Source organism: Rhinopithecus bieti, unplaced genomic scaffold (assembly GCF_001698545.2).
Source record: "Rhinopithecus bieti isolate Rb0 unplaced genomic scaffold, ASM169854v2 scaffold_51345, whole genome shotgun sequence".
NCBI lineage: Eukaryota > Metazoa > Chordata > Mammalia > Primates > Cercopithecidae > Rhinopithecus > Rhinopithecus bieti.
The window spans coordinates 1,530,637-1,554,041 of NW_016820792.1; the positions used below are offsets into that span (position 1 = coordinate 1,530,637).

Below are 23,405 nucleotides of genomic sequence, written 5' to 3' on the forward strand. Positions count from 1 at the left end.
AAAAAAAAAAAAAAAAAAGCACTGGTTAAGAACACGTGTCTTCTGGCACAGGTGAACACCTTATGATGAAGCCATGTGAAACAAGCTCCTTCATTTTAAGCAGCTGAACATCTCTCCTTTAAATGTTTTCTTTTTGTAAAACTTTAAGCCTCTCTACACCAATGCTTCCCCAAACTCATGTTCCTTAAAGGGCTGTTATGTAGGCTATTAATTAGTGTTACTCAAAAAGTATTCTATGTTCAAATTTTAGAAATAATATTTCTCAGATACCTTCATTATGCTAATGTGTCCTGGAAATCTCTAAAGGAGATCGACCGTCCCCAAGAGAGAAGGGAGTGTGTAGCATTATTCCCTACTTGGGCTGGGTATACTTCTGGTGATGAAATATTATTCACTGCATCTAGAAAAACATTTCAAAGGATGCCAGTTGGGAAATGCTAGTACTCTTATTTTAAGACCTACAAAGATCCTCAGCAAGGCAACTTCTGGCCCCTCACAGAGACAGTATTTTGAAATTCATATTGAGATTCTACCCTCTCTTCCAACCATTTTGGGTAAATTATGAACTGAGACTCTTCAGAAAATGTCTCTCCCTTATCCTCATCCTTACTTTGTATCCTGGCTTATAACAGGCCATCCATTTTTGTAGCAAACTTTTCAAAAACTATTATAGAACCTGGTCCCTTCTTTCTGGGGCCTGGATCTGCTTACACAGCAGGAGGAATAATGCCACCAACCTTTACACAGCCCAGCTAGCCAGGGAAGTGTGTCCAGGCTTCAAGTAACTTGAATTTTAAACTTTGGCCGGGCGCAGTGGCTCACGCCTGTAATCCCAGCACTTTGGGAGGTCGAGGCGAGCGGATTACTGGAGGTCAGGAGTTTGAGACCTGCCTAGCCAATATGGTGAAACACTATCTCTACTTAAAAAAAAGAAAAAAAAAAAAAAATTAGCCGGGCATGGTGGTGCACGACTGTAATCCCAGCTACTCAGGAGGTTGAGGCAGGAGAACTGCTTGAACCCAGGAGGCGGAGGCTGCAGTGAGCTGAGATCGCACCACTGCACTCCAGCCTGGGTGACAGGGCTAGACTTTGTCTCAAAACAAAAAAAAAAAAAAATTTTTTTCTTGGCAGAGTAATGGAAAATTTAAATGGGGAAAGATATTTAATATTTAATACTAAGCTTTAAAGAGAAACCTGCTGGTCGGGTGCCATGGCTCAAGTCTGTAATCCTAGCTCTTTGGGAGACGGAGCTGTGTGAATCACTTGAGGTCAGGAGTTTGAGACCAGCCTGACCAACATGGTGAAACCCTGTATCTACAAAAAGTGTAAGAATGAGCTGGGTGTGGTGATGCACGCCTGTAATACCAGCTACTTGGGTGGCTGAGGCAGAAGAATTGCTTGAACCCAGGAGTTAGAGGCTGTGGAGAGCTGATATCACACCACAGCATTCCAGTCTGGTGGACAGAGCAAGACCCTGTCTCCCTATCACCCTCCAAAAAAAGAAACCTGCTGTGATTGCTATGTATCTTGATGCAACAACTATGCTGTTAATAAAAGAAAATACAGAAGACACTTGACATTAAAAGAAAAATAAAAGATCCTCCACTTGCTTGAGCCCAGGAGTTCAAGACTAGCCTGGGTAACACAGGGAAACTGTGTCTCTACAAATAATGAAAACATTAGTCAGGCATAGTGGCATGCATCTGTGCTCTCAGCTACTTGGGAGGCTGAGGTGAGAGGATCGCTTTAGTCTGGGAGGTCGAGGCTGCAGTGACTCATGACTGCTCTGCTACACTCCAGTCTGGGTGAGAGAGTGAGATCCTGTCTCAAAAAATTAAAAAAATAAAAAATAAAAAAGATCCTCCCTGCATCTTTCCTCATCTTTCTTTGACAATTATTGCATGTCCCAAACAGAACAGACATGACATGGAACACTTGTGGATACAATGGAGAATGGAATAGACTTGTTCCCTATTAATGTTTAGAGACCTAAATAGGATAGTGATTCTAAAGACTCGAGTAAATGTCAATTTAATATTTTGACAAATCAAAAGAAATGTGAATAACTTACTATAACACTGGATACAGACTTGATCTAAGATATTTAAAAACTTGGGTGTTAACGGTGGCAGAGGTTCTAGCTGGATTCTTTTGAAGTCTTCAGGACAGTCCTTCTTTAGATGACCCTCTCGTTTGCATAAACTGCACACTACCGTAGGAGACTGCAGGAATATGGCAAAGCAAAACAAGACTTAACACTTTATTTGCCAAATAAAGGAGTCTGGAATCATGTTTTAAAAGTACATAAGTCTCCTATTCACTTTCCAAAGGAAATGAAAATGTAACATGTGTCCACTCAAATGATCTGAGAGTTGGGGACATCCTATGGTATCATTAGGAGAACGAGGTAGTTATTTTCACTACTAATAGCATTCCCTTCCTCTGCTAATTCTCATGAGTCTTAAGGAGGAAAGGAGAGCGAGCAGTCATATCAGAATGAAAGGCCAACCTGTTAAACACTACCAAAATAGAAAAACACCTAGTATATAAAAATTGAAATTAAATGCATTCAAATTCCTTAAAGTCTCCTAGTTCCATATATGACTAGTGGTGGTACTGATTACCTTTCCTTTGGTGAAGATAAGTTTACTGAATTCATAAAAAAAATCAGACTGATCCACAGGTGAATTTTCTTCACATACATTTTCTTCCTTAAGACTTATTTTATTAAGTTCCACTAGGAGAGCTCCTTCTACATGTTTTCCACATTCTTTCACGTCTTCATATTTAGCAGGGTCGCCTAACTCATCATCCTCTTCAGATAGGGCATCCTCATCCCCTGATCCCGTGTAGGTGTTGTCTAATTCATCTTCATTAGCCATGCCATCTTCATCTTCCCTTTGGTTAACGGTGAGTCTAGGTTCTTCTTCCTCCTCCTCTTCTTCGTCTTCCTCCTCCTCTTCATCAGAGGGAATCATTTCTGAAATCTGGCCCTGTACTGAGTGGGTAAAGTGGTTTAGAGAGCCTTCTAGTTCCTCAGTACCTTCTACAATTTCTCCATCAAGATCAGCCTTGTTATCTAAAGTAGCAAGTCCCTCACACTCTTTGGCTGTAGGATTTTGGAAGCCTTCCAAATCCAAAGAGATCTCTGACTCATTATTATGTGTGCTGCCACAGACAACATGCTCTCCACGTTTCTGATCAACAGCCAACAGATGCTTGCCCTTCCTACCAACTTTCTCTTTCTCGTTTTTCCTTCCTGTTTCTTGATGGTGTACTTTATCATCCTTGTAATCATCATAGTTAACATCTGCTCGGATACAGTCTGAGTCTTCAGGGTGGACCCTGATGTGTTCATTTCCCATTTCTTCTGTTGGTGGACTTCCAAAGCTTTCAGCAGTCTCTTTAAGAGTAAGTAGCTGTACCTTACAGGTATTTGCAGCTGAACTGGTAGCACCAGGACCTTGAGCCAAAACTGAGTTTTTAAGCTTATCATCTTTTGTTTGCACATCTGGATCATGATTTATGACTTCTGAAACACATGTAACTGCATTCAGAGGCTTTGGAAGGCTGGATTTTGTAACTTTGTGTGGAAGAGCAAAATACTTGTATGTTGTCCTTAAACAGTGAAGTATATATTCAAACACAGGTTGACTATTTAGGGTTCTTGCCACATTTCTTTTAACAGAGTAGGGATCTGTAATAAAAAAAAAAAAAAGAAAAAATCCATCTCTTCATATACTACTGTATTTCATGTTTTAAAACTTAGCCTGCTGCAGATAAAAACAGACAACAAACAACAGTAAAATTTATCTTGTATTTTACAGGCTTAAAAAAAAAAAAACTGGGGATGGGGAGTAAGAAAATAGAGTTTAAGAACAAAAAGCAATATTTTCTGAAACATCTGCTCTATGAAGGGAAGCCATTCTGTTCAGAACTAGTACCCCTTCTCCCTACTGTGCTCTGTGACTGTGGAGGTAGAAAAGATGTTATCAGCGTGGCTCTCAGGCCCTTGGGAAGGAAGAGCTTCCCACAAGGCTCTGCTGCTGAGTGCTCTGCCTCCCCACTCAGTCAGGCCCTGCGGTTTATCGAGCTTACCTCCACTCTTCTGCCCTGGGAAGCCCCATCACTGAATTGGCTGGACTGAATTTCAGGGGCGAGAGGGAGGCACCAGGAGGAGACACCACTTCTCTCAATCTTTTCTCCTCCCCTAGAACTCCAGCAGGTTAGGCAATTGGCCAGAAGAGCTGAGCCACAGAAACTGCAGGGGAGGGTTTAAAAATGTGAGATCCCCATGACTGCACACAGAATTTATGCAAAATGCAAAAAACCCTCTTATGCAACATAAAGCTTGAAAAAAAATCAAGCAAAAATAAGAGAATTCCATTTAGGAGGTTCTTTAAATTATTTAAAGGAGGAGAATTAAGATTTCTAGAGGGGTTTCAACCTCCTGACTTTGCAAAGCTGAGAAGAGCTAGTTCATTTAATGGTATCTACAGGGCACATCAGTGTGTCTTTGATAAAGTGATTTCAGTTAAATGAGCCTTCACTAAAATGTGTTTTATGAGTAAGTTCTAAATGTTACTATAGATATGTCAAAATAACTACTCATTCTCTCTACTGGAGAGGAATCCAATGGAGAATGACATTTTTGACGAGAAAAAGTATTGTCCTCACCTTTGCAAAAGTAAACAACTTCAACAATCCACAAATGGACTGAATTAAAAAATCTAGAGGTGAGAATGGTAAAGAGGAAAGGGGGATTTACACATCACTGTGAAAAACACACTTTAGGCATTTAAGTGGTTAAGCAATCTACAAAGAAAGCAAGGACTCTGCCAGCCATTATTCAAGTTGTTTATACTTTAAAAACCCAGGGTGAAAACAGTTTGATTCCTTGAAATGACCCACAGTAACACATGCAAGATTCTAACTATTTATTTCCCTTTGAGGGCAGGCCTACCTTACTTGTGGGAGCTGAAAAGAGACTGAAATAAAAAGCATGCTGTTAGACTGGTCCCTTTAAAAAAAAGAGTCGGGGGGAATAAGATAAACATTTTGAGATACCTTCAATGGCAATGCGCTTTTTGGGCCAATCCTTCAATTCCCGAGATACCAATTCTTTGACACGAATACTTATCACTAAATCAGCCACATTAAATTCTAAAGCATAGAATCGCAGCAATTCCACCCAGAGCTGCCCAACTGGTACTGAAGGCTGGTGTTTCATATCCAATATTAATGACACCTATTAATAGCAAAGAGAAACATACAGGTTATTTCAGATGCAAGTACAATCTGGAAAATTAAAGATCATTCAAGTATCAAATTTTAAAAATCTGGAAAACCTTAACAAAGATATAAGCCTGACAATTCATCTAGATAAATCAATCCTAACTTCTATTTTGTTTGTGGTAAAACAGCATTACTTCACTGCATTATTAGGATTAGAGTATGCTATAATCCAGTCATTATCACAGGAATAGACAAGATGGGTTTTATTTAACCAGACAGCACTCCTAATTTTGAACTGTTAATAACAGGTGGAGAGGACTGTGCATAGGTTGCTAATATTCTCAGCACTGAACTCTTCCTGTTACTGCTGCTGGAGGCACCTTTATAGTCACAGACACACAAAAATGGACAGTAGCTAAAGGCATAGAGAAAAAGGAAAAACACTCCTCTCACTGCCCTGAGAAGCTACATAAGCACACTGACTCTGTCAGTGGCAACTGATTTTTAAAGTCAAATAACTCTTGCCATCAGAAATTGACACTGGTTTTACAGTTACAGACTTCTGACAAGTTGGAACATAACTGTGATGTAATATATTAGAAAGTACATATTACTTAGGATAGGGGAAAATATGGGCCCAAATAGAGATTCTGCCACGTCATATCTCTTAATTGCTCTGTGACTTAGCTTTTTCATTCTCAGACTGGTAGCACAACACAGTGGCTAAGAGAACTGGCTTTGGATTGGGACAAGCTGAGATTTGAAATCCAAACTCTGCCATGTACTAGCCGTGTATGATCCGGGTCAAGGTCTATAATCTGTCTAAGCCTGGGTTTCCTCATCTGAAAAATGGGGATAACAGTACCCACCTCATAGGGTTGTTGGGAGGACTGAGTGAGATAGTGTCTGTAAAGTGCTTAGCACAGTGCCTGGCACACAGTGTTCAAAAAATGGTCGCTATCATTATCTGCAGAGTAGGGATGATACCACCTATAACACAGGATAGTTATGAGGATTAAATCAGAAACAAGGGAAAGCATCTGGCAGACTTGGTTGCTCTCTGTATTTTTTCACGTAGGTATAGCCTTTTTAAGTACAAGAAATCCATATATCACTGAAACACAATGTCACAACTGTAAGATGCTCTTAAGAGGTAATCTAGTTCAACTCCTGTATATGACAAGAGAAGGAACTGAAGCCCCACGAGTGCCCATGGCTTGTCAGAAGGTTGCACTGCCCGGTAGCGGCCGAATGAGAACAATGTCTCAATGTCTCCTGATCTCAGTACAGTGCACACCATATGCAACCCCATAGTGTCTGGAGCTCACTTTATTTCAGAAGTGGCAGCATGATTAATCTTTCCAAATAACATAAAATGTAAAATAAAGCATTAAATGGATTTACAGCAATAACTTTTCCTACAATTCACACTGAAGAAAAGTAATTTCCTCCAAGGTGCACAAATTTGTCTCCAATCATACTTTATTAAACTTCAAACCAGTGGTATATTTTTCTCAACCACAAAGGTTCTGTCAAGTAATATAAAGTCATCTGGTGGTTTTACAAGGCAGAACTGATTAAAAATGGAAGTTGTTTAGGTCCCAAACACTACAGTTTGAGGACACAAATAAACCCCCCAGAAATTTTAAGCATTATTCCATTTTACCTCTTTATCCATAGCAGCATTAAAAAGGATTTTTAAGCATCTCACTGAAATGACTCGATAATACCGTAACATGAAACTGGAGAGACCTTTGAAATAGCTAGACTACAGGAACTTAAACTGGTTTTCTTTAAAGCAGAGAACATTTTCTTTTTCAAATAAAGTAAGAATAGCAGCTAACATTTACTGAGTGCTCACCACATGCTTGGCACTGAGTTAAGCATTCTGTAAGTAACCCTATGAGAGGGTACCAATATTATCCCCATGAGTAGGGAGGAAACTGGTGCACAGAAAGGCTAAGTCACTTGCCCAAGGACACACAGCTGGGAAGTGGGAGAGCTGGGATACAAATTCACATATTCTGGCTCCACAGCCTATACTCTTCTCCACTACAGAGACTCCAAATAAGAAACAGATAAAAGTGGTTCCGGTGGCAGCAGGGGTAGGGTGGAACCACCACTCTCCTCCTCCTCCCAGTATTCAAGGATTCTAGAAAACACAACTGGAAAATCTGATTCACCACTAACTCCTCATTTTAGGCATGAGTAAAACATGAACTGGAGGAGTGACATGACTTGTTTGTATAGAGCTGGGATTCGAATCCAAGAATTTTGTGGATATTACTGTCAATTTACCCCAAAAGGTAATGGGAAGATCAGGGGTCTTTCACCTATTGGGAGAGAATCTTATTTTATTACTAGGATCATGACATTGCAGAGACTTTTGTTTGAAATTCTAATGGCTATTCTTTTCTTGTGCATAAATTCCCTTGCCCACCCCCAACAGTATGGGACCAGTACATTAAATCATATATGCATTCGTTGTAATTTTAGTAACTGAAAACTAGTTAACCTTTCATACATTTAAACCTCATAATACCACCTAAGACTAAGCTCTTTGTGGATAGATACGGATTTACCTTTGAATTTTGAGTCTCTTTCAAAGGACCCGGCACAAAGAAACTACATAAGTAACTGTGGATTTAGTGATCTAACTTTTTTTTAAACCTTTTCTCATTACTTGTTGATTCAAGGTACTAAATAGACTGGCAAACGAAAGAGCCATGAAATAGTTAAGATAGTTAAGGAAAGAAGACAAGGCTGACTAATCCACAAACTTCACAATTGGCAATTGAAATTGACAACTAGAAACAAACGAGAACAGACCTGTCCCCTTTTAATGGGCATTTCTCTCGATGCCTCTTCTTTGGCTGTGTCTGTATCCTCTGCAGCACTGTCCGTATATTCCCAGATCACAACATCTGTTTCAATGTCTTTAAGGTTGAAATTCCCCAGTTTGCTTAATGAGAATCCTTCAATCTAGGAAAAATTAGACACATGCTAAAATAAGATAGAAATAATTTTATATCAAACATAGCCTACTAATCTTGGAATAAAAAAAATACTCAGAGCTCCTCAAAAATACAAAAGATATAATTAGCATCTATACATTTAAAAATATTTTTAAAAGTAAAAAACAAGGCTTTGATTTGCTAAAGGAATGGTGACTTTGTGAAATAATTCCTCAGTAAATATTCTAAGAGTAGGCAAAATGGCCTAGTGGCTGATGTCATGGGTTCTGAAGTAAAACTGCCTGGTCCCAAATCTCAGCTCCTTCATATACTAGCTGTACGATCTTGGGTAAGGTACTTACTCTCTGTAGGCCTCAGGTTCCTTTAAAAAGGGTAACACTAGGACTTCCTTCATGGGATGGTTATGATATTTAAAGAATGACCATAAGGCACTCAGACGTATCTGCTTGTAGCATACAGCACACAGTAACTGCTTAATAAATACAACCATATTGCTAGAAAATGAAAATTACAAGAACTAGATCCAGTTAATTAGAAAATAATTTTAAATACTATTAATTCTGGTTATGCTGGACATTTTCAATGTAAATTTTATGTGCTATTAATGAATGTTAATGCAAAAGAAAATGGTCCGGCTGAAAAAGCTCGTGGAATGTCAAACAGAGCTGAACAGGTTTCTTCATTGTATGATGGGATTCATCACAGCCTTTAAAACAGGTTAATGAACAGGCCAGGTGTGGTGGCTCACGCCTGTAATCCTAGCACTTTGGGAGGCCGAAGTGGGCGGATCACCTGAGGTTGGGAGTTCGAGATCAGCCTGACCAACATGGAGAAATCCCATCTCTACTAAATATACAAGATTAGCTGGGCGTGGTGGTGCATGCCTGTAATCCCAGCTACTCGGGAGGCTGAGGCAGGAGAATCACTTGAACTTGGGAGGCAGAGGTTGTGGTGAGCTGAAATGGTGCCATTGCACTCCAGCCTGGGCAACAAGAGCGAAACTCCATCTCAAAACAAAAACAAAAAACAAACAACAAACAAAAAACAGTTTAATGAACAAAATAATATGGGATGGAGTATGGATGTGACATCACATTTCCCAAATGTATTTTTATACCAAATGGGCTACTTCATTGGTTTAGAAGAGTGATCCTTCTAATCACTCATGCATTCCTTTCCAGGGCCTGAGTAACCTGGCCCTTTTCTACTTCTCTGATTCTTCTATCTTCTTGACTCAGAGATGACACCTGGTATTCCCTCTGCTTAAAATGCTCTTCCCCCTAACAAAGTGACAGAGAGTATGACTCATTCTTCCTCACTTGATTCAGCTCTGCTCAAACATTTTCTCTAAGGAGCTCCACATTTATCATTCTCTGTCCTCCTTACCCTGGTTTATTTTTCCTCAGAGAAAGTACCACCACTGCATATACATTTATTAGTCTCTTGCCCCCAGTGGATGTATAAATTCAAAGGCAAGGATTATGTTTTGTTCACCACTTCCTTTTTTTTTCCTGAGGCAGAGTCTCACTCTGTCGCCCAGGCTGGAGTGCAGTGGCACGATCTTGGCTCACTGCAACCTCTACCTCCTGGGTTGAAGCAATTCTCCTGCCTCAGCCTCCCAAGTAGCTGGGATTACAGGTGCCTGCCACCATGCCTGGCTAATTCTTATATATTTTTTTAGAGATATATAAATCTCTTTTTTAGAGATGGGGTTTCACCATGTTGGCCAGGCTGGTCTCGAACTCCTGACCTCAGGTGATCCACCCGCCTTGGCCTCCCAAAGTGCTGGGATTACAGGCATGAGCCACCATGCCTGGCCCCGTTCACCACTTTTAACAGTAACCCCCAGAATTGTTAGTGCCTGGCCATGGTAACTGCTCAGTAAAGATTTGTTGACAGACTGAACTAGTCTTCCACAGAAAACACTTTGAAAATATTAGGCATAGTGATTGTTTCTTGGTTGGATGTATGTATTCAAGATTTTTCTCAACTGGGTAGCTTGCCTTTTATTTATTTAGTGATGTTTTCTGAAGAGCTGCAGTTTTAGAATTCGATAAAGTTTAATTTCTTAATGTTCTTCTTTATTGATATGGTTTATGCTTGTAGTATTTTAAGAAATCCTTTCTGAAAAGGTTTTTCCCCAGGTTTTCTTCTGGGAGTTTCAGAGTTTTAACTTTTACATTTAGGTCTTTGACCCAGTTTGGTTTCCAGCTTTTGAGGTGGACCTTTAGGTCACTGAAGACCTTCCTTTTTGAATTTAAGCATTTAAATCTAAAACTTGCCCTATGCACACTATTTTAGCTGCATCTGACAAATTTTATATATCTTGCATTTTTTTTTTTTTTTTTTTGAGATGGGGTCTTGCTCTGTTGTCTAGACTGGAGTGCAGTGGTGTGATCATAGCTCACTGCAGCCTTGACCTCCTGGGCTCAAGCAATCCTCTCACCTCAGCCTCCTGAGTAGCTGGGACTAGGGTGTGTGCCACTATGCCAAGCTAAGATATCTTATATTTTTATTATTATTTAGTTCAAAATATGTTATAATTTCCCACTTGAATTCCTCCTTAATCTATGGAATCCTTTCAAATGTACTATGACTTATTTTAAGAACCAGCATAGGCCTTCCTCTGGGAGGCCAAGACAGAAGGATCACTTGAGCCCAGGAATTTGAGACCAGCCTGGGCAACACAGTGGAATCTTGTTTCTTAAATCAAAAAAACAAAAAGAACCAGCATGTAGTCTACCTTGATGAATGTACCATATGGACTTGAAAAAAATATGTATTATCCAGTTTTTGGGTGTAGTATTTTATCAATATCAATTAGGTCAAGGCAGTCGGTATTGTCTATCAGTTTATACTGCCTATACTGATTTTTTGTTTAGCTAACACAGTCAGTTGATGAAGGCTGTTAAAGTCTCCTCGTCTCATGGTAGAATAGATTCCACCAGTTTTTACTTCATGTATTTTGGTGCTCTCTTAGGTGCAAACATTTACGACTGTTTGGTCTTCCCAATGAATTGACCCTACCCTAATAAAATGTCCCTTTTGTCTTTGGCATGTTTTGTTCGCTTGAAATCCATCTCACCTGATATTAACACAGCCTCTCTCGTTTGGTTACAACTTATATCTTTTGCCATCCATTTACTTTTAACCTATAAGTCTTTACATTTTAATTTATTTCTTCCAGACAGAATATAGTCTTGCTTTTAAAATTCATTCCGAAAGGGATCTAGTTAAAATGAAGAACTTTTGCACAGCCCTGTCAACAGAGCAAACAGATAACCTACAGAATGGGAGACAATTTTTGCACACCATACATCAAAGGTCTAATATCCAGCATCTATAAAGAACTTAACAAATTTACAAGGAAAAAAGAAACAACCCCTTTAAAAAGTTTGCACTAAGGGCATGAGCAGACGCTTTTCTGAAGAAGACACACATGCGGCCAACAAGCATATGCAAAAAGCTCAACATCACCAATCATTACAGAAACACAAATCAAAACCACAATGAGATATCATCTCACACCAGTCAGAATGGCTACTATTAAAAAGTAAAAAAAAAAAAAAACAGATGCTGGCAAGGTTGTGGCAAAAAGGAAACACTTTCCTCAAAGAGCTAAAAGCAGAACTACCATTCAACCCAGGAATCCCATTTCTGAGTATATACCCAGAGAAATAGAAATCATTCTACCATAAAGACACATGCGTGCGAATGTTGACTGCAGCACTATTCACAACAGCAAAGATGTGGAATCAACCTAAATGCCTATCAGTGATATACTGGATAAAGAAACTATGGTACATATACACCGTGGAATACTATGCAGCCATAAAAAAACCAAGATCATGTCTTTTGCAGGAACATGGATGGAGCTGGAGGCCATTACCCTTACCAAGCTAACGCAGGAACAAAAAACCAAATACTAAATATCACAAGTTCTCACTTATACATGGGAGCTAAATAATGAGAATTCATGGACACAAAGAAGGGAACAATGGACACTGGGGCCTACTTGAAGGTTAAAGGTAGAAGGAGGGAGAGGAGCAAAAAAAAAAAAACTATTGGGAACTAGGCTTAGTACCTGAGTGATAAAATAATCTGTCCAACAAACCCGTGACATGAGTTTACCTGTATAACAAGCCTGCACGTGTACCTTGAACCTGAAAGTTAAAAATAAATAAACAAATTCTGGTAATCTACTCAGTGGGGATATTTAGTCTATCAACATTTAAGGTGATTACTGATATCACTAGTTTTAGGTCTAACATTTGAGTGTTTTCTGTTTGTCCACTCAGACAAAATTTCCATTTGGTTCTTTGAGTATTTCCTACTTCTCTAGCTGACATTTCCTATCTCTTCATTTATTCCAAGTGCATTATTTCCTCTGTCATGAAGCATAGCTATAATAACTGCTTTAACGTCTTTGACGGTTGCATCTGGGTCATCTTGGAGTTTGCCTTTGTTCATTTTCTTCTCCTTTGAGAGTAGGTCTCACTTTCTTGACTCTTTTTTAGCAATTTTGGATTGTATTTTAGACATTGTAAATATTATATTATTAAAATTTTGAATCATTTATTTTACTCCAAAAAGTGTTTTTGTTTTAGCAGCAGGTGATTAACTTGTTTAGGCAAACTGGAAATTATCCCACCTCCAGTACACTGTGGCTCAGATCTTGGATCAGTTCTTTAAACCTTGGCTCCTAACTATATTCAGTCTGCCCCACACAGGCCTGGTTTAGGAGTCTGGCATTAAAATTTTGAAAAATTCTCAGTCATTAGTCCTTCAACTATTTCTTCTGTTCTTTTTTCTCTTTCTTCTCCTGCTGGTCTTCCCATTATACATACGTTTCAATCTTGACTAACTGACCCAGTTCTTAGGTATTCTCCTCCTTTTTCCTCTCTACTTTTCAGTTTGAGAATTTTCTGTTGCTATCACTTCAAATTCACTGATTTTTCCTGGCTATGTCTAGTCGACTAATGAGACCAAAGGCATTATTCATTTCTGTTACAATTTTTTGGATTTCTAGCATTTCCTTTTAAATCTTTTTAGAGTTTTCACTTCTCAGCTTATATTACCCATTTATTCTTGCATGTTGTCCATTTTTTCCATTACAGCTTTTAGCATATTACTATTTTAAATTACTGGTCTGACAATTTCAACATTTCTGTCATATCCAAGTTAAGTTCTGATACATGCTGTCTCTTCAAACTGTGCTTTTTGCCATTTAGCATGCTTTGTAATTTTTTGTTGAAAGCTGGACATGATGTACTGGGTAAACAGGCTTTTAGGATGAGGTTTTGTTTATCTGGCTAGGAATTAGGATGTTTACTGTTTCTGCAGCTGTCGTGGCTGCAACTTCCTCTGGTGTCCTTGTTTCGTCTCCCTTGTTGCCTTTGTGTTTCCCTAAAGACTTCTTACAAAAGGTCTGAGCCTTGCAGTTCAGACCTTGTGATTCCTGGAGAGGGAAACACTGTACAGTCCTAAGATTAGGTCTCAGTCTTTTAGTGAGCCTGTGCCCCTAGACTGTGACCTTCGTAAGTATTTCCCAGTCCTCCTACTACCACCCCTACTTAGATGAGAAAGGAAGGCTAGAGGGGTGGAGTTAGGTACCTCCCTTTTCCTGGCTAGTAAAACCCAAGGTGGTTAGGCTTCAGTGAAATAGTACCTCTGGAGGGCAGGCTTTCAATAATAAAAGAATGCTCTGGACATTATTTCTAAATGGCTACCTTTCCTCTCATCCTGCCAGAAGCACTGGGAGATTTTTCTCAGGTCTTTACCCTCAGAACTTAGTGGGATTCCTGGAGGTATAACTCACACAAAAGTCTGAGGAGGCCCTCCTAAGCATGGGACAAATTTTTAACCCTCAAGCTTGTCCAAACTGAGCCTTGGGAAATTTGTCAATTACACTTAAAATTTTTCTACCCTAGTATTGGCTTCAGTGGCAGGATTCCGCTCCTGGCCTTCTGCTCTGGTAAGCTGTGCTTCACTGTATTACCCTGCTCTCTAATTTTGGGGGCAGTGGTTTGCCCATGACATCAACTATCTGATGGATCCAAAAAGGACTGTTGATTTTCTGTTTGTTCAGTCTTTTTTTTCTTGTGAGGATGAGAGTGACGACTTCTGGGTTCCTTTCATGCCAAACTAAACTGGTTCAGGAGTTGGCCAGAGACATCCTGAGTTTTTATACTCAGGGTTCTTTTTAAGGGTTTTAAGGGTTCCACTTCTGTTATCTTTCCTTTCAGTTCCTCCTCCTGTACCCCTTATCTGCTGGTGGCCCTGGTTCACCTGGCCAGGAAGAGGACTGATTTTTGTTTTAAATCAGAGCTGCCCTGAGGGGTAGAGCTACAGAAAAACAGGAGACTCACTCTGTGTTGGTCATTTGCTCCAAGTTTTGACTCCCCTCTAAAGCCTGTTAGCATTTGTTCAGCCTGCAGGATATTCATGCTGTTGTTTCTGTGTTTTGCCCAGAGTTTATAGTGGTTATCTGCAGAAGGATCACTTGATTAGGAGTTCACACTTCCACACCATAAGTAGAACTTGACTTTCTACTGAAGAAGAAAAGGACTATAACATTTGTTCTCCTTCCTTGTTTCAGGAGTTTTACATTCATTATTTCATTTAAGGTTCAGTATGACACTGAGGCTCAGAGATTAAATAACTTGCTCAAGGATGTGAGTGGCAAAACGGAGATGAGTCCCAGTGCTGTTAAACCTGAAAATTACCCTTTTTTCTACTATATTATCTGGCATCTCTAAAGTATGAATACCTGCTAAGGACTAGGTTTGTATAATATAAAATTATTCTTCATTCACAACTCACTATGATTAACCTCAATCATATCAAGATTTAAGGACAATAAAATGGGATTTTTGATTGGGAATAAAGGTTGGAGAGGCTTGGAGTCTCCAACATGGAAGAGATCTGGGTAGGCTGGGACAGAATGACTAAAAGATCTGTGAAAAGACAGATCAGAAAACACATGCACAATACACTAAACTTCTTGACAGGGAATTTGGTCTTGTCTATCTTTGTACTTCAGGGACTACTACAATAACTAGTATACACAGTGCTTTAAATATTTTGAAGGAATTAACCTTTAGATACTTTCACGTACATAATTATGAGGACCTCATTGGATTTTCTGCAGAAATAATGTATGTAAAATATCTAGCATAAAGATACTTAATAAATATTAGTTCCTTTCTCTTCACTTCCCAACTAGTTTAAAATGCTGAAAACGACAGGATCATTTTGGTTCAGGTGGTAGCGTGCCTTAACGGATCCAACGATTTCAATCCAGTGTTTGATCACCACATACCTGCTTTTGTCATTAAATTATGAATAAACAAATGATCCAATCAAAATCAAATTGAGTATCACTTTAGAGAGTTTCCAGTATCACTGACAAGGAAATAATATGCTGGCCATAGGAAAGGGTATCCATACTACCCTGAGGTATCCTTAGGAGAATCTCATCACCAGAAGAGATTTTTCTTTTTCCTGCATTCTCATGTTAATGACAGATGACTACTTACAGAAGATCAAGACACATGAAAAAGCAGATCTCACTCAGTAAGACGGTAGCGAGTAAGGCAACTTATCCAACTTGTTTCAGGGTTTTTTTAGGTGCAGGAGTCCAACTGATTTGATCCTATCCTAAATTTCTGTCTCTCCTAGATCAAGGTGAAAGGAAAACTTCAAAGACTGTCACAGATTCCTACTTGGGTGTGCTGGAAAGAGTTATTTATCAACTAAGGGTTGACTTTGTTCTCTTGCTCTTTTTTCTACCAGGACAGTAGTCTGGTAGAGATACCCTCTCATGGCTCTGAATTCTCTCATTTCAATACTACAGGCACAAAGAGAACTACCTTTAGGTTACCAGGATACACAGCATGCAATAATCCCTTATGCCAGGATAGTTTTACAAGTGAGTTATTCTACTTCAGTCTTTACTCCCAGGGCCTGGTAGATAAAAGTCCCTGCTTAATTTCAGCTTATTAAGTATAAGGAAAAAATTCTCTTTAAATATATTTTTTGATGTGTACCCATTGTTAAGAACTCCTTAAATGATGAGAGAAACCTGTGTGCATTAAGAAACGTAGTTACAATAGCCAATGTGTCAAAGTAAGCTTTTCACTAAGGGGTCCTTCTATAAAATGGGAGTCTTTCTACACATAAAAGTATATCAAGGTAATACCAAGGGATTAAAAATAAGGTTTCTAAGAGGATGAGGTAATATCATTTTGACTCTTTCAGATGGTCTCTTCTTAAATCTTATTTGAACAAATCAACTCAACATTAATTTATCCAGAAAGAAAGAGTGATCACATGAATTCTAATTCATCTTAAAAATAATGTTAAAATATTATTCAAGAGATGACTATTAGGTTCTGCAACTTGTGGTACAGGTAGCAATCTCAATGTTTATATATATATGTATGTGTTATATGTATGTGTATATATATACTATAATAATAATATACGGTACCGTATTTTTTTTTTTTTTTAACAGGTTAGGGGGGGTAGAAATAGATTAGAACAGAAAGTAAAGTTAGCAGTTGTACCAAATGCTTCCCACCCAGTCTGTCTGTCTGGGGTGATATGTAAATTAAAGTACAATTTAGAAAACTCGTACCCAAAAAACCACGAAATGTACCACTTGGTCCACAATTTACCAGCGGTCAGGCAGTCTCTGTTCGTCCTCCCAGGACCATCACATATTTCAAAATAAGAGATTCTGGACAGTTCTAGAAAACGCGAATAATATCACTAATGCAGGTTATCAGGGGCAGCATACTGAAATCAAACACATTAGTATTTCAGCAGGGAAAGGTATACGAGTATTCACACTATAGAATAAATAAATCCTTATCCAGTTCTGGTTAGTGTGTACTACGAGTTTGAAATTACGTACAGAATTTAATTGTGGACCCTGTAATAAAATTCAGTTCAGATATATAAGCAAAAAAAGGTGTTTGATACCCTGAATCCTAGATATAGCAGGCAAAAGGGGGTTCCTTCGTCTGCTGAAGAAAGAAAATGGCCATCAGGCGCAAACACATAAGGCTGGCAGAGCCTCCCCTTCTTCAGGGCGATCTATACTGAGGCAAAGCGACAAACAAGAGAAAAAAGTTAAAGCTTCTTTTTTGTATGAATTTGTCATTTACACGATTGGCTAAACTTAACCTCATCTTGTTTATTAGGCATGATTTACGGTAGGGTCTTCAGACGAAAATAGGGGCAGTTATACCAAATATCACAACTTCTTCATACGATTTGGCACGAAACACATATTTGGTTTTAGTGATAGTTTTCAATTTCAAATATTTAATCTGTTAACGCATACTCACTTGTGATGGCCCTAAATATTATGTCCTATTTTATTTGTTTGATATAGCATGGTCAATCATTCATCCCTTTGGTTAGCACATACACACTGTTAACGAATTAAAATATTTGTTCAGTTAGCACAATGTAAACCATTGAATGGTCCTCATTACCCTAACCCATACGTCGTTGCATTGCATGCTTTGTCACAAGGTTGTGCTGGGTGGAGAATCCGTGGACAAACTCATCATCACTAATGGAAATAACAACTAACCACAGCCGACATTCCTACCCCTTAGTGATCGAAGCGAGGTGCGTGGTTTTAAAAAAGCGATAGGCATATCTATAATTATAATCTTACCCAGTGACCAGAGTGGGAAATCTTTGTTCATCTTCCAGGATCCAACGAAACAGGAAGTATCTAACGTTCATTGATAATACCTGAATCAGCTAACAGCTTCGCTTTATCTGCTAAAAGCACATACACAGATCTCAAATTTGTTTTTTTTTTTTTGAGACAGAGTCTTGGCGTGTCAGCCCAGGGTGGAGTGCAGTGGCGCAATCTCGGCCTCACTGGCAACCTCTACTTCCGCAGGTTGCAAGGCGACAGAATCTCATTTCTTATAATCATGAGCTCAACCTTACATTTGGGAGAATGTTAAAGCTTCTGGTTGAGTTATTTTAATGATAATATATTTAAAAGCATTATGGAAATGTAAACAAGATGTGCAGCAGAGTATCTTTCTATTTTGGCAGTCGCTTCTGTATGTTATCATGGATACTGAATACTGAGAAGCTTTAGCTCAACTTTCCTTTGCCTAACAACCCACCTCGTGGTAAACTAGTTTAAATGTAAGTTCCATGGGCCCTTACCTCTGAGATTTGACCACCAAATCTGATTTTAATAAGCCCTATAAATCTTTGATCTTTTGAGCAATAGCTCGTTAAGTGAGAACTAGAAACACTGAATCTCTGTCTGTACATGTTTCTATTCGCACAAATCAGATGGCCCTTCTCTTTTGATGTCTATAAATTTGCATTTGATACACTGAAGATTAAATTTAATTGTAAAAATTAAAGATACTGGCTTACCACTATACTGCTAGAGATATATTCACTGCATACGAACTCACCTACCTTTGCCCAGTACGCTAAATGCAATCACCCCAAAGGAAACCAGCTTTGGTTCTAGTTTTTCCAAGGGGCAGTTAAATGTCTTTAGTTGTTAGACAGAGCATTTCATTTCCTGCGCTCCACTTTACACAGAAACCACTGTATGAGGCATGAGCGGATGAGGATGGAAAGAAAAAAGAAAAAAGTGTTATACAGTCCTGAAAGTGTCTTTTAATGCAACAACTAATATTACATGGATAATAATACCTTCAAAAAGAAAAAGCTTAAAAGTGAAAAAACTTACTACATCTTTATGGCTCATTTAATAAAGTACAGTTTGCTTTAGGCAAAAAAGATATCAGTGGCTATTTTCTGAGTAAAAATTTATTTGTTCAGTCCATTAATTGCTGTTTTCAAATATTAATAATTATTTTTTTGGGGGAAATGCAAATAAGGAAAATATTATAAAATGTTTCAAATGGGAGCATGATTCATCTCTGTAACAATAAAAGTGTTTTCCCAAGAGCTGGAGGAATGTGCCTAATGAACAATCATTACAGCCCATAAACCACCCATTTACAGTAGTGACAGTAATACTTTCAAACAGAGGGAGGGAGAGAGATAAACCCGAGAGGTCACACTGTTACTCAGCACTGCCATAAATGCTGCTAAAAAGGATGGCAAATACAGGTGATTACAGCAAGTAACCATTTAATAAGGCTGTTTTTTAACAAGTTGAAATGGACTGAAATGCTTCCTTCCTATATTTTTTCTTTTAAGTCATTTTAATATTTTTAAAATAGGATTTTCCCCTTCATATCAAATGCCAAAAGTATAGGGAGAATGTTAGTAGGAACCATGTGTGATAACCAAATAAAAGCTTATAATTTTAAAATTGGATGTAGTAAAGAACTTGTGCTTTTGGTGAGTTGATAGTTAATAAATAAACATCTTAAAGAAATGAGACCTTTGCTTTTCTCTGCACACCACCACTGGCACCCTAGCATGGAAGTCTGCATCGACATCAATAAAAGAGTCTGAGGAAAGAAGAAAAAAAATATTAAGTGGGTTAATCAAAGCTTTGTTTAAAAGCAGAACCAGATAAAGTACAAGTACCAGTTGTCCCTTAGCTGTGAGTCTTTTGAAAGACCACTACTAAATAATGCTCTGAAATAACTTGAAAAGGAAAAAATATTATATTCAAAAACCAAGTTATCACATTAATATAAAATCCTTAGTTTGTAAAGTGAATGTTTCATTAGAAGTGACTACATCATCGGATCAGAAAATTCAAATGTTACATGGATAACAATTAGAAATAAAGGTAATACATTTAAAAACAAAGTTGCTGTAAAAGCTACTAAAATATTCAGTGTCGAAATATGTATTGATTGAAGACAAAATTTAACCAAAACAAGGAAGATGGGGATGACTAATTCAAGAGATGACACAGTTTCATGAGGACTATGTAAAACACAAAAAGCCATAAAGCCCCAAGCTGGACATTATATTAGACAACTGATAAACCTAAATGGGCACAACTGCGGATTCATTAATCAGGGTTGGGTTACACCTATTCACTGTTGGTAGAATATTGATTTTAATCATTGATAAAAACAGATTATCCTTTAGTTTTACCCTCAAGAGTACATTTTACATATTTTGCATTTCTTAGTCACATCTAGGACTCATTTAATCTTTATAAATAGTGACGATGTCATCAAGCTAAAAGCTTTACTTATGAAATGGTTATTCTGCATAGTAGAACTACTAACAGGACTTTAGTTAATAATTCATGGGCATTTGCTTTGCTTTTGCTTTGGATATTACCCATAAAATAATTTTAAAAGCATGCCTTGCTATTTTCAAAGTTTGAGAGATAGGATATATCCAAATTATAAACATAAAAATTTTAAAATGTGGAATTTGGCCTTACCACTGTTCTTTAAACAATCTTGAACAAGTAAGAGGACATCTGGCTGAGACATCTAGGAAATAAATCAATGAATACATGAAATTATTCCTAAGTGATTTTGCTTCACTGATATAAGACTCATCCGAAATTCCCCAAATTCCTTTCTAAATGAGAAATGCACATTGCTACCAAAGTAATTGCTCACTATGCTGTTTGCATATGTCAGTCAAAGACAGACAGATCAACACCAAATGAAGATGAATGTGGGCAAGAGACCTACTACACAACTAACTCCTGATTAATTATTGATGTAATTTGCCTCTCAACAAGTCTCAAAGTGGTAGCTGGAAGTTTGTCAAACTAACAATATTACCTCTCACTCTAATACCATTGCAACAGATAGCTTACTGGTTCTGGAGTCAGTCTTGCATTTCTTTTTAAAATCCTTGTTTTGCATTGGAACCAGAACCATTTAAAATCATCAACTGTATCCTTACAACTCTCAATGACTTCTTACTGCCCTTCGGTCAAAACCAAATTCTTTAATTACCTCGGTCTATACAATTCTGCAAGTCAAGCCCAGCCTACCTTGCCATCCTCATCTCCTGCTCTTCTTTTTCTCGGTCCCCTCACCACACTTACACAACCTTTCTTTTAGCTCCTTGAATATGCCAAGTTCTTTATTGATTTCGGGTATTTGCAAATGCTGCTCCCTCTGCCCGAAACTCTTTTCCTCCCTGTTTCCCCCTCTCCTGCAGGCTCCTTTTCATCTTTTAGAGCTCAGCTTAAATGTTCCCTCTTCAAAGAGGCCTTCATGACTGCTGTATCTCTGCCCAGCCCTTGTCATTTTCTATCCCTGAACCTTTACCTGCACAGCTCTCACTATAATTACAAGGTAATTACTAATCTCCTTTACTAGATGAGTTCCATAAAGAGGAACCATCTCTGTTTTGTCCTTTATAACCTAGTATGTCTGCCATACAAATGGGATTAGTGAATATTTGCTAAATGAATTAATGACACCAGATCAAAATAAAGTAACTGCTATGGCTGGTAAATCACTGATCAGAATGTAAGCTTAAAAACAGTCTACTGGGTAGTTTACCAGGTAGCTATAGCAGTCAGGTATAGAAAGAAGTAAGAGGTTGTAAAATAGAATCTCTGGGGCTCCAGAATCTGGACTTTGTTTTGAGAGAGGTGGGGCTGGCCAGGCTGTTCATGAACTCCTGGGCTCAAGTAATCCTCTGACCTCAGCCTCCCGAGTAGCTGGGATTAGAGGGTTAAGCCACTGCACCCAGCTCAGAATATGGACTTTTAACAAGCAACCCAAATAACTGCAAACACATCATCTATAAACAGGCCTGTGGGAACTACCAGTAGAGAAACGGATAATCTACTAAAGTGCCTTCTGGTTTTTTCTTTACTTTTCTTTTTTTTTTTAAAGAGATAGGGTCTCACTATGCTGCCCAGGCTCATGCAATTCTCAAGTGCAGTCACAGCTAACTACACCTTTGAACTCCTGGGCTCGTGATCCTCCTGCCTCAACCTCCAGAGTAGCTGGGAATACAGAACTGTGCCGTGTCCAGCTACACTCCAGTTTTAAAATTCTAACTCATCAACATACTTTTAAATCATGCTTAAACCAGAAATCCAGGCTAGGTGTGATTCTTTAAAAGCCTAATTATTCTAATAACATAGGTATACAAAAAGAGGAAACTCCAGAGATAATTAAGCTTTCAGATCATAAATGTTTAAATATCTATACTGTTTAAAATCTGAATTCCCTTTCTGCCACTGGAAAGTTGATTTTATCAAGAAAATTTACTCTTTTTAAGTAACAGAACCTAAACACCCCCATCAGGTGCACGTGGTTGAAAAACCAGTGTTGGATGTATAAAAGATCCACAGACTAAAATAAGTATGATAATTTGCAGAGTATTAAAAAAAAAAAGCTCTGAAACTGAAGGCAAGCAGATGCTGTCATTACACTTAAAATATCTTCAAATATCTAAAATATATTCATAGTTTACATTTGCAAGAAAGAATTTCCATACCACTCTGAAAATGCCAGCATTTCATTTTGTACTTACAATGGCTGGAAATTGGATGTCAATGTTTACATCCGAATTTTTGAAACCCAATCTGCTACAGGATGACCCATATAATCTTAGGGAACAATCTAAAAAATAAACAAATAAATGAATAAATAAATAAATGTCATAAATACAGTAGAACTTCTCAAAAGTTGTAACAAAACACTGCTATTTCAGAAACAGAAGCATCAATTAAAATTACACAAAAAAGCAAACTTGTATTCAAGACTAGCATAAACAAAGGATAGGAATCGGTAGCTCTTTGCTCTTCACTGAATTTAACAGGGAAAGCTGCATCAACTATGATTTAGCTTAACAGCCACTCTTCATGTCAGTTGTAAAACGTCAAATTGCTACATTATCATGTATTTTATGAAGAAAATACTATTATCTAAATGTCACATTTTATGAAGAAAATACTATTTAAAATAATTTTTAAAATGTGCCAGTTGAAAAAGAATGCCTTTGTTTAAATTTATAAACCTGATAGTATATTCAAGAGCTAACGCAAACGTTTCTTTTCACCTTTTAGAATGCACACATAGGTGTAATTTACTATAAAGACATTTCACTAAAACAATAATAAAAATAATCTTTTGACATATTTAATATTAATTTCTCAATATGAACAAAAAGCATTTGCTACAACATAATCCCTATAGATAAACCTTTGAAAAATAATTACAGCCGGGCGCGGTGGCTCAAGCCTGTAATCCCAGCACTTTGGGAGGCCGAGACGGGCGG

The 23,405-nt window shown here is 38.1% G+C and overlaps 1 protein-coding gene across 1 annotated transcript in view; it reads right to left on the reverse strand.

The window, feature by feature from the left end:
• The window catches only part of TUT7 (terminal uridylyl transferase 7), a 66,581-nt gene that overhangs the window by 31,989 nt on the left and 11,187 nt on the right, over positions 1–23,405 (reverse strand). Inside the window, exons 6-10 of the mRNA XM_017859925.1 lie at positions 22,659–22,747; positions 8,065–8,217; positions 5,068–5,248; positions 2,625–3,697; positions 2,072–2,222 (exon numbers count right to left, since the gene is read on the reverse strand). Of these exons, the coding sequence (XP_017715414.1) occupies positions 2,072–2,222; positions 2,625–3,697; positions 5,068–5,248; positions 8,065–8,217; positions 22,659–22,747 (1,647 nt within the window). The remainder of the gene's footprint in view (positions 1–2,071; positions 2,223–2,624; positions 3,698–5,067; positions 5,249–8,064; positions 8,218–22,658; positions 22,748–23,405) is intronic.